Source organism: Copadichromis virginalis, linkage group LG2 (genome assembly GCF_057382275.1).
Source record: "Copadichromis virginalis isolate Kocher_CV1m ecotype Utaka linkage group LG2, C_Virginalis_male_GT1.1, whole genome shotgun sequence".
Lineage (NCBI taxonomy): Eukaryota > Metazoa > Chordata > Actinopteri > Cichliformes > Cichlidae > Copadichromis > Copadichromis virginalis.
Window position 1 is genome coordinate 22,069,001 of NC_140619.1, and position 12,072 is coordinate 22,081,072.

The following is a 12,072-nucleotide window of genomic DNA, read 5'->3' on the forward strand; positions in this document are numbered from 1 at the left end:
GATGTGAAATCATTTCATTAAAGCAAGGTCAAGCAGAGGTTTATTTCCATCAACAACTCTGGACATTATAAAAATAAATAGATGATTCACAGTCAGTGGATTGTAATACAAACTGTTATCAAAATTATGTATCAGCCAGAATGAAAAACTGAACACATGCATAATCACCATTCCATGAACTTATACATGTCCTGAATACGTAAGAACAAAATCCTTTTTGTCAACAGAACTGTTTGGGGAAATATAAAATCATCATTCAAATCAGACAGCTATGCAACGTGAATATGCTTCTTTCCATAATTGCTTGACCCAGACTGTTCAGTGACCGTCTTCCTGCTCCAATCCATGCTTTTCAATGTAGCGTCTGGAAGAAGGGAAAAGGAAAAGAAAAAGATTAAATACAGCTTTTATTTAGCATCATAAAAGTTTAATAAACACAACTACAGATGCAACTCTGACACGTCCAGACTCACTGTGATTGTACAGTTGTGCTCTTATTAGGGTCTAAGACCACGCTCATGCCAAATTATTTTGACTTTTAGGTAATAGTGGCGTGAAGGGAGAGAGAGAAGAAAAAAAAAAAAAAAAAAAAAAAAAAAAAAAAAATTTGATTCAGCACCACGACAGTATTTTATTATCTTGATATTTTGCATGTTCATCAGGCGCATCAAATATCTATATTTAAATAAATTCAAATACTCTGGTAATACGACAAACAAGAGAGCTCATCTCATGCCCCACCATCCAGAGATCATGTTTGCCAAGCAAACTTACATTAAATCGGCTCAAGCAATAAATAAAATCACTGGACACGCACGTCCGAGCTCAGAGCAAGCTAAAACCTCAGTCTCACAAGTTTAAAAAAAAAAAAAAAAGGGTAATGGCACTGACATACTCAGTCATTGCTTACATAGTTACCAAAACATTTAGTGCTACAATTGACACCAATGCTCACATAAGATTTCTTCTCTTACGATTTCCAGCTTTATTACCTTTATTTAAAAAAAATGCACTGATGTATTTTCAGCCACATGGGGGCAGCACAACAACCTTTAACAAAATACTAACCTATTACCACAACACAAAGTTTGTATAGCAGATGTGTTTGGACACAGCTGCACTCATGAGAAAATCCAGCAGACTCACAACAAAGTTAGCATTCATTTGGAGTCATCCCTCTGGCTTTTATTAGACTATAAATAAAATTATGCTAATGCTTCACCGTGTTCATCAGTGTCTTTCCGCCGTAGGTTTTGCCAGGTACCGTTTGTTGACAATTTGTTCTCCAAAATTGAGTTTAGAGATGTGGATGTTGTTTGTCAAAACAAAGTTGTGGAATTTAAATTTGTAAAGACACTTTCTGTTTTGCATACGATCTGTGCTTGGTGTTGCTCGAATACTGTGAAGAATCAGAAATGAACAACACACTCAACCCAAAGCAAGAAAATCTCAAATCAAATGAATGTTGCATAACTTCTCAGCCCTGAACAACGAACAACCAAACAGCTTTGGCTGCTCTCTCAGGTCTCTTATTAAGATGAACTGAACTGTCATGGGGTATTATTACAAAGTCCAGAAACACTTGCTTAAAGCAGTAAAGATAATAGTTACTAGAAAAACTCACCTTCGTGCAAAGTTATACAGCGCTTCTTTTCTTTCTTGGAGAGACAAATGTCTGTCGGTTGGTGATTTCCCAAAAGTTTTGGCAGCAGGCTATGAATAAAAACAAAATGGAATTAAAAAAACAAAAAAAAAACAAAAAAAAAAAACTGCAAAAAACAGATATTCTTATTAACATTCATGTACACAGATAAGCCAAAACTAACAGAAGACACTAGGGCTCATTATATTGTACGGATGTATCTGAGGGTCTGGGATGTGCAGTCTTAAAAAATAAGGAGACGGCCGCTTCACGTCTCACTGATTTTGACAGCATGTGATGGACCGACTGCATATTGGGCTCCTTTACTATAAATAATATCTTAGTGATTATTATCATGCAGTGCAGCTAAAATGTAAGGTAAATAGTGTGATAAAAAGACACTGATATGGAGCTTATGAGATCAAAAGATCAAGATCATCTTCTCGTACACCTCTGGACAGCTTGTGCCTTTTATGGACCTTTTCGGTATCACTTCATAAATAATAATTTTTTACCCAACTTATTAGAGCCTGACAAATACGTGACTTTTTTGCCTGGTACCAATAATTAAATGATTTAAATTTGACAGGTTGTCCTCTTATCATGTTTTTCTTTCAGATGCATCAAACGCAAACAGATTAACATTTGTTAGATGTAGTTCCTTAGTTGCCCGTTTACAGTCTTCCTGACTTTACAAGCTGGTTGTTGTGTTTGTGGTGTGCCAACAGGGGAGTTGCAGAGCGCCCTGTGATGGGCAAACTTTGCAATTTCAACATTCATAACATCACTGAAGGCTGTTTCTCCTGTTCTTTCTTTACTTTTTAAAAATGTTGTTTATGACTATTACAAATGCAGATACCAACAGATCACCAAGTAGCTTATATCAGTCAATGATATTGACCCGTAAATTAATCAGATGTGCTCTATAACTTCAAATTGTCTGGTTAAATTCTAGGAAACAGGCCTTATCAAACCTTTAAGGTGGAAGCAGGACCAGAAGAATAGGAGCTGATCTTGGAAGGGCCAAAAGTCGAGATCCCCGCTGCTTCCATTGATGTTTCCTCCTTGTTCTCCAGCAGATTTGTAATGGTGGTGTCAACACAATTGGTTTTTGCTATACACAATAAAAAGAACAACTGTTAGTGCATGGCAAATGAATCTATCATTCTTTTTAAAGGACTTCTTACAAAGTGAAAGTGTGACAGAAGAGCTCAGGTGCAGAATGAACATAAAAGTGTATTCCAAGAAAATAGATGTGGTAGCCAAATGTAAGTGTACCTAAATCCTTTGTGATGACATTCAGTGGAACATGGGGCAACACGTCCTTCACCTGCTGAGCCATCTTAGCAATCCTGCGGTCATCTGTGCCCAAACTCATGAATCCAAGCCCAATAGAACCAGGTGTTACACCTACATTTAAAAAACAAAACAAACAAACCTCCAATCAGCTGAATCTCCCACATGGACAGAGTTGATGTTGAATCATGTGACCGACTTACTTGTGGTTGTTTGTGGAACAATGTGTCTTGTCCTTTTGATGTGCTCTGCTTTATCAGCTTTAGTGATTTTGGTGGCGACCAAGCCAAGCTCAGCAGCTAGCAGCTAAACAAAAACACACAAGCAGAAAGTGGGAACTACATCTGCTATGCATGACGTTTTGCAACACAACAACAAAGATCTGTGTACAGGTGCAAGGCTTCATAACTCTTACACATATCACACACACGCATATTTGTTTTTACAATTACAAATATAACTCATGTGCATCCAAGTGGCACACGCTGTTCTTACCTCCTGGACTTTGTTGGCAAACTCCTGTGTCGACTCGCCATCTTGTCTGGATACTGTTGGGAGCCAACTGGGATGGAAACGAAACAAAAAAGCAATGCTAAGAAGACAATCTGAACAATTAGAGCAACAGAAATACTAAGAATCAATAGAAGGTCTTTTCAAAAACTCAGACCAAAAAAACCAACCAAAACAAAAAACAAAAAAACAAAACAAAAAAACAAAAAAAACAAAACAAACAAAAAACTTGCTCATGAAAGCAATATGATTTTGAAATGCACATTCATTAATCAGAAGTCCTGGCAGGAGCATGAGCCTGAGGAGGGTAGTTTGTGCCAAAAATTCACAGTTTTTTGTGTTTTTTGGATTTTACATAACAATCTCCACAAAACCAGGTTAGGGTAAAAGAAATGAGACCTACATTGTGAAAAATGTGGCTGCAGAAAAAGATAGAAATAATGACACAAATTATTTAGTACCTTACATGATACACTGTCCATGGAACAAAAAATGTCCATAAGAGCTCCGTCAGCCAGCTGGACTCCGGTGTGCTCTGTGTACAGACAGGAGGTAATCGTGTTGTTAGATTACTTTGGTGTGCAGTCAGATCATTTCATCAGCTCTTTTAAATGTCACTTTCATTCTAAATGTGAGTTCAAATGACTTTACCAAAGAGATCAACGGTCTGGTCACCCGTAAGGCCACAGGTTGGATGGATTCAGTCAGTGAGAAAGGCCAGGAGCTGAGAGAAAAAACATATATAGATATTTAATATAGTAGCTGGTTGGCTTTGTGCTGTGAGCCAATAACAATTGATTTTATTGTTAAAGACATTCAGGATATGTGCAATTAGTCAGCTAAGCATTTAAAGGCCAATGCCTTTGGTAGTTAGCATCAGCAACATAGTGAACGGGTGATTCTGACATGGCACAAAGGAGGCGCAGCCTAAGAGTCTGCGTTAGGTTCCAGTAAAAGAAGAGTATCAGAGACTGTAAAGAAAAGCATGGCAATAATCACAACCTCATTATAAAGTGCAACTCCCAGCTTCTCTGGTTTTCATGTGCATCTCCACTGAGGATACAGTACACTTGTTTCAGTCTTACTCGAATTAACTATAGAAATGAATCAATTTAGCAGCTGTTTTCACTTCCTTGCACTAATTTCCCTACAACTCTAGAGGGAAATTAGTGGGGGAGACTCAACCGCCAAAGTAATTCATCTCTATCTCAATGTGCCATGAAAGAGGGATGATAATTTGTCGCTGGCTGCATTAAATCACTGGGTATGGGTAAGAGGCCAAAACCGTCCCAGGGTGCTGATGAATTGCAAACACTTGCTGTGTTATCGGAGAGTTCTTGTTTATTACCGTACAGTAACATGTGTACAAACGTCACCTGAATTTGAGAAGACCGGCGCGGCCATTTGTGGTGTCCTCTTCAGGAAACAGGAGCAAAGGTGTGGTGCCTTCAGCAGAGCAGTAACTCTGCAGAGACTCTCCTATGGCTCCGGAGCCTGCATGGATTTCCATGAAGCCTCTGGCCCAGCACACAAAGCCTGTGGAGCCATCTAACTGGGGCTGATAGGCAGAAAGAGACGGGTCAAATTCACCACATATTTACTATATTTAAAATACATTAAAGTACACAGGATCTTCTTTTTTCAACTGACAGACCTTGAGAATAGATCAGGTATATTATAACATGTGTTAATGCACCAGCACAATCTTGCCTCCACGCACAGCTCTCTCAGGGTCCTGTCACAGCATTTCACTGAGATTAAGGTGCATTGCAACACCTTGAGAACTGAATTTTTCAGTATATCTGTTAGAGATTTGTTCCTGTGCCTGGGATCATTGTCCTGTTGCATAACCAAATTTGGACCAAGCTTTAGCTGTCAGACAGATGGCCTCACATTTGACTCTAGAATACTTTGGTATACAGAGGAGTTCACGGTCGACTCATTGACCATGCAGTGGTCAGAGAGACTGAGCATGGGGTGAATTTGCTGGGACGTCCACTCCTAGAAAGACACATATCTGAATGCTCCAGACCAGCAAACTGCCAAACACCTCTGCTTTTATAGAGGTGCTCACAGCGCATCAAGTGCATTTGATTAAAGTTACCTGACTGCTAATTACCAGCTTAATTCCTACAAAAGTTATAATGGAATGCAGACAACTGAAAACTTTCTTCTTCACAGGACTGCATGTAGTGTCAAATTGTATTTATGTCCAAGCCATGTAATGCAATGATGTCACCATAGATTTGTTAATAGGAGGGTACTGATGCAATCAGCACACTGATATATTACACTGAATCCCTGAATGTGTAAAATATGCTGCATGACACGGTTGAGTCAGGAAAAACGTTTAAGCCAAGCACTCACTGTGCTGCAGGGGGTCAGGAGGTTGATAATGTTGTGGTCAAACTCTGTCACATGATTGCATATGTACAGCTTGGTGTTTTTGTCTCTGGAGCGGGGATTTTTCTGTCTCACATGCATCCCCAGCACCGAGCACATAACCCTCACAACAAATCTAGAAGCAAAGAAAAAACAAACAAACATGATGTCAGCATTTTAACATATTTGGCAACAGGATAGTCCTCAATAGTGTAACACTGCGTGTATAATTTACCACAATATGCAATACGTACAAATATCTTTTTTCTTAACTGCTCTTATAGCCTCCAGGGCATGTACATGCTTTGGTTCTTTAATCATGCAGTCACCACCTTTCTTCAAACTAAAATTACAGTGTGCAAAGTACAATTACCTTCCACTGGCCTCAGTAGTATTTACTGTGGTTAAAGTGAATAAACTCTGACAAAAAATTACAGTTATTTTAATGGCACAGATGCCATGTGTGTTAGCATTAACTGCTATTGTTATCCCTTATACTACAATTTCACCTCAGTCATTATTGTCACACACACACACAAACATGATTACAAGTGACACACAAGACGACTCAGCTACAGATTTGGTTACCGCTGACAGTAAAATGTGGTATTGGAACACTTTTTCAACACTTGCCTTCTTATAAAACTCTCTGGAAGTGCACAGCTGACCAGGAACACATGAACACCAATAAAAATACGTATGAACATTAAAGAAATGCCGACTGGAAAGTAAATCAGCAACAGCAGAAGAACGACAGCATCTTTGGGAAACCTGCACAAAAACAGAGCAGAATCAAAAAAATGACATTTGGAATAGAAAACACAAAAGAAAAACAAATCTAAATGTAAATTAGAGAATTTAAGTGATTTCCAGGGGAGCTGTAGCAAGATTGCTTTATCCTGTGCCGATTATATTTCAAATGAACCAACACATTTTTAGCCCTTTTTTATTTCCCAATTTCAAAATATACACCTCACCATCAGCCTCAAAAATACCGTTCTGTGATTTGAATGACAGCATCTTTCACAACCTACTGATCTTCTTCCTTTTATTACTGGATAAATGTGCACTGAGCCATAGCATGAACTCACATCAGAGTTTAACCATTTCACTCTATTGTTATTCAACTATGCAATGATATCCAATGATACAATACTGTGAAAAAGAGCCATCCATAATCTGTTTATGTTTTGATACGAAATGGTTATAGGTAGGGATGGGTATTGATAAGATTTTCACGATTCCGATTCCATTTTCGATTCTATTTAACGATTCGATTCTTTATCGATTCTTTTTAAAAAAGGAGAACACTAAGGTCGATTAGCTTAGAACTTTGTTTTACATTTTCTCTTTGAACAAGATAGAAATTTAGGAGTAACATGGCCTTACAAACCCAACAGTAAGATTTTAAGAGATCCAGCCTACGGCTCTTCGATGGGGTGTCACAGGGTCCCCAGGAAAAAAAAAAAAATTGTAAACGTAAAATAATAAAATAAATATTCTTCTGTAGCAATAACAAAGTGTAACATAAATTATTCTGTAGCAATTACACAAGAATATCCAGTAATGTCCCTGCCTACAATTAAACACATTCCGAAAATCTTGGGCATCTGCTGTGGCAAATGGGTGCAAGCCTTTGACCACAAACTTAGTCACTGCTCGGTGACATTTGTCTATCCTGGCCTGAAAGGAGACGCTACCGGTAGACAGCAGCGAGAACTGCCAGCATCTGAGCCAGACTCTGCTAACATAATATGCACTGTTAGTTGATTATTTACCTGCCGCATTAACGGGAGAGGACGTGCAAACGTTACCGCTGCTGCTGGGTTGAGATTCACGAGTCCAGAATGGAATTAAAAACACGACATTCATTTAAGGTCATCGCGTGTTTTGTGAGCAAATGCTTTTGCATATTCGTAGTGTTTCCTCCCTTAAATGAAATATCTACTTTGCAAGTTGCCCTGTTGTCATCCGTTCTCGTAAAGTATGACCAAACTTTTGAGCGTTTGAGCCGCCGTGTTTCCTGCCAGGTAAATGACGCGCCGCAACGTAGTGACGTCATTCGGGGCGACTGGAATCGATAAGGGAATCATTGGCAAAAATGGCAAACAATTCCAAGGTTCTCAACAAGAACCGGTTTTCGATACCCATCCCTAGTTATAGGTGCAGGTATTTATTGCAACATGTTCAAACACACACTGAAATCCAGTACGTAAATCAAAAACAGAGTTTGTACAATTCCAAGCTTTCCTATTGTTTTCCAATCTTCTAGGATGACATTCAAAGCTCTTCTCTCTGTCAAGCTGAACCATCACTTCTAGAATAGTGTTGAGGTCTGGGGTCTGTGGAGGCAAATTCATGCTTGATGGTAGAGCTGGGCGATAGAACGATAACGATATGTATTGCGAAACTAACTTTTTCTCGATAGAAAAATTAAACTAATGCGATAGACCTCACCGCTCTTGTCCTCTTAAAAAAAAAAAAAGAAAAGAAAAAGAACAGACAATTCAAATTAAGTAGCGCAGAGCCGAACCAATCACAGCCGCAGCGTCACGTCACATGACTTGTTACGTACAGCACAAGTGCCAAGCCGCACATGTGTATTTGTTTGGGAAGCAGCGGTGCCGCCCGGGTAACGGAGGAAATGAGTGTGCCGACTAGAAAAATCAACCGAGCGTGACCGAAGGTTACCGAAGAGGAAACAGATGATGGTTCCAATGCCGGAGAGATTGTCGAACGGAAGAGCCATAGAAGTTCCGTAATGTGAAGGTATTTCGGCTATTTCAAGTCTGACAAAAACAGTAGCGCGCACGTTAAATTGTGCCGAAAGCAAGTCTGGAAATACAATAAAGCGGTGCATGCTCAATCTCTGACTGGAAGCGCTAATTCGTCATTCGGCTTTTGTCAGACTACAGTAACTGTTAAAACTGTTTGAAAAGCTAAGCTATACAACAAGGAGAGATTGAGAATTTTCTTTTAGTTCTCAGTTTATTTGATATTGACAAAAGTTAGTCAATTTTGTCTGTTTTTCTGTAACAAACTAAGATTTATTTTTAGAATTAATATTTTGTTTCTAAGTGGAATCGACAATTTAGTCTGTTTCGTTTGTTCTATTTTGAAACTTAAACACTTTAGCGGCTGCCTTTTGTGTAGTTTGCAATATTTGCCTTTATTTATCTGAAAAAGTCTCATGTTCCTTAAGTACATCTACCCTGTTGAACTTATGGGAAATAAATATTTAAATCAAAACAAGCTGCTGATTATTTCACATTTTACTTGTGAGCAACGGCACATTTAAATCTTACAAATATAGTTATTTGGCTTATATCGTGATAGATATCGTTATCGCCTGAAATGAAAAAAACATATCGTGATATGAAAAAAATCTTATATCGCCCAGCTCTACTTGATCGTATTCCAATTTGTGCTTTTCTATTCAGGTATGTTTTTACTGTGTTTTTCATGTGGCTGCAGACACTCACTGTTGTAATTCTTTCCTGTTCATACTGAAGAGGAGTTGAACCAAAAACGTGGATTCATTACTCCATCATCCCGCTGTCCTCCACTGATCTTGTGTAATTTTCATACTTCATCCTTTTCTCCTCTTTTCCCTTCCTTAAAAAAAGGCTTCTTGACAGTGACCCTTAGACTGAGACCATTTCCAATGAGTCTTCAGTGAACAGTAGCTGGATTAACTAAAGGGGCAGATGTATCTCTCAGGTCCTGTCAGGTCTATGGCAGATTTTTTTCCCTGTTTCTTAAGGACTGTTTCCTGTTTCTCAAGGACATGACTTTCAGACACTTGCCGTAGATAATTTTTTTTAAGCCAACCACTTCATCTGTCCCCCTCTTGTCCAGTTTCCTCATATTTTCATGCTAGCAGATCTCGGCATGAAAATTTGAGGAGAATCACCTTTTTCTAGAAAACATATTATTCGACATCTGCCAAACTGTTATTTTTGACATTTTTCACAGATTCAACTAAAGAAATGGGAACATTTTATAGTTTTTTTCTTTTATAGACTGCAAGTAAAAAAGTGCCAAAAGATACAATGTAAAATTACTTGTTTTTGTTACCAAGTTTTCTGTTATGTAAAGATACAACATCATCCCTTGCATTAGGTGCTTTTTGTTGTTTGGGTCAACTGCAGGGCCAGATGCATCTTTCAGGTCCTGTGACATGACTTTTACTGGCTCATCTGCTGTTGATAATTTTTAAAGCACTGCCAATTCTTTTGTCCTCCCCTTATCCAGTTTCCTAAAAACAAATTAACTGGACACTGCACACTATAGTGTGCTGCAATATGTTACTGCAATATGCCAAATTTTCAGCAAATAGCACTTTGGGAATCACCTTGTTGTGACAAAAGTATTATATTACATCTGTCAAACTTTTATCTTTATGTTTTTGTGACAGACTGCTGATAACAAAGTAACTTAACATTGTTTTTTTTGCCAAGCTGTCTGCTATGTGTAGACACAACACTGTTTTAATTCCTGAATGAATCATAGATCAGTGTTAAGTGGTCCGTTACAAGGACTGGACTGAAAATGAGTGAAAAGGCAGCAAGAGTCTAAATAATAACGTTGAAAGACCTTCAGAAATCCTGGAGAACCGATGCTCAAGACCACTTAAAAAAAAATTACAATCAAGTCTGACGCTATGAAAGGTGGCTCGAGGCACAGTACTGTACACACGTTATGAAAACCAATTGCAGAGTTAGAGCTGCTTTTGTTTCAGCGTTTTTACCAATATTACACGTGTCACTACTCGATTCCCTCTGCAGTCAAGCGCTAGAGAACATTTCGAAACCTCATAAACGCTCTAGTCGTCATTACCACTGTCTACAGGCCTCATGTCCGCCCTCTATTCAAGTCAAAAACACTTTAGTATTGAAGTACACAACGACAGCTACTTTTGCTGTCAGTTATTTTCTCCCCTTTACACGCGCTCAGATATAATCTGACTTTTGCGTCTAGATCAAAAAAATTTAAGTCTCTTAAACTTCACTCTTCGTTGTCACAAGGCAAGCAGTGAATACGCATTTCATGCTGCAACTGATCGGCGTGCTTATTAAAATTAGCACTGGACAAGGTTTCATGTCAAACGCTATCCATGACTTGTTTACTATAACGTTGCCAGTATCGGCTATCTAGCTGCATGTTTTCCAGATTATTTAATACATCTTCTACTATACTGGTTAGCTGCCCGATAATAAACGTCGTCGACGCCATATCCTCTGTGTATTTCTTCAACGCTTATTGCGCTAATTAGCGCTAAGTGAAGGTTAACCGAGCAGTTTACACTACTTAGCAGTTAGCTGACTTACCGACGAAAGTCAAACATGTCTTCAATTCCCCGAGTCTCCATGTCTGCCAGTCAGACCTTCAGAGGCTAATGCTAAAAATACAACCTGACCCCTAAATATAAATTAGTCATTACTTTCACGACTGCACCTCTGTCATGCGGTGGGTAAACTGGAAACTGGGTAGCTTTAAGGAGACAGTTAGATTATAGTACAGCCTTTTCAGACCGCTTAAGTACGCGACTTTAAAATGTTAGCTTTGTGGTTAAATAGCGCTAGCACAGATAATGGCTTCAGTCGGCACGACACCACTTCCGGTCCGTTGTTAGAATCCCCTAGAATAAAAGCGCCATCTCTACAAAAGTAAATTTATATAAATAATACTCGTTTCTAAATTCTACAGAAGTGTATAAACTGGGAGTCTTTGTAACCAACACTTCAATTACTTTCATGATTTCATGTAATCTATAACTGTGTGTTCATCTTTATCGGAGTGTCAGGTGCGATACTTTCATAATAAAAGAGCAGCAGAAAAAAATAAAGGAGCACTAAAGACGTCCCCTAAAGGAAACGCTGGTAAAATGTTATAGTATTTTGTCTACCTCTAGTGGCGAAATCTGATCAATTTTAATTTGCAGGAAACGTAGTATGTAATGTTACCATTTTATTTTAATGAATCTATTTATTTATTCCAATGATGAGCTGAACGTCTTTAGTCGCCCCTCTTTTCTTTTTTACTGTGTTTATAGTCAGCAGTTTAGGGGGGAAAGTGTAGCCATTTATTGAAACATGTGCAAATATATGTGTAAATACAGTATATAAGGCAAAACCAGAGTTTGTACAACTCTAAAGAGCTTGAAACACCACTGGCTGAAATGCAGCACCAAACGGTGACAGAACCTCCACTAATAGCTGTTTGGTTCTTTGCTAAGTTGT

General features: G+C 38.5%; 1 protein-coding gene across 2 annotated transcripts; it reads right to left on the reverse strand.

Moving 5' to 3' along the window:
• Positions 1 to 23: 23 nt before the first annotated feature.
• Positions 24 to 11,458, reverse strand: aup1 (AUP1 lipid droplet regulating VLDL assembly factor). 2 transcript variants are annotated; one of them, XM_085473513.1, is made up of 12 exons: positions 11,161 to 11,458; positions 6,464 to 6,601; positions 5,816 to 5,966; positions 4,825 to 5,006; positions 4,100 to 4,172; positions 3,910 to 3,983; positions 3,434 to 3,500; positions 3,142 to 3,244; positions 2,921 to 3,052; positions 2,617 to 2,756; positions 1,625 to 1,713; positions 24 to 364 (listed from the first exon to the last, which is right to left on the reverse strand). In XM_085473513.1, exons 1-12 carry the CDS (start codon positions 11,199 to 11,201, stop codon positions 319 to 321), a joined length of 1,236 nt encoding a protein of 411 aa, XP_085329639.1. In that variant the 5' UTR covers positions 11,202 to 11,458; the 3' UTR covers positions 24 to 318. The 2 variants fall into 2 exon arrangements, with proteins under 2 accessions (XP_085329639.1, XP_085329646.1); XM_085473520.1 differs by lacking the exon at positions 11,161 to 11,458 and adding an exon at positions 9,313 to 10,256.
• Positions 11,459 to 12,072: the final 614 nt, after the last annotated feature.

Excerpts from the sequence above, each read along its gene's own strand:
- aup1 (XM_085473513.1), bottom strand. The coding sequence starts at position 11,201 with ATGGAGACTCGGGGAATTGAAGACATGTTTGACTTTCGTCG. Across the intron at positions 3,245-3,433 it reads TTGCCAACAAAGTCCAGGAG|CTGCTAGCTGCTGAGCTTGG; the intron begins GTAAGAACAGCG and ends GTTTTTGTTTAG. Across the intron at positions 2,757-2,920 it reads TGTCATCACAAAGGATTTAG|CAAAAACCAATTGTGTTGAC; the intron begins GTACACTTACAT and ends TATTGTGTATAG.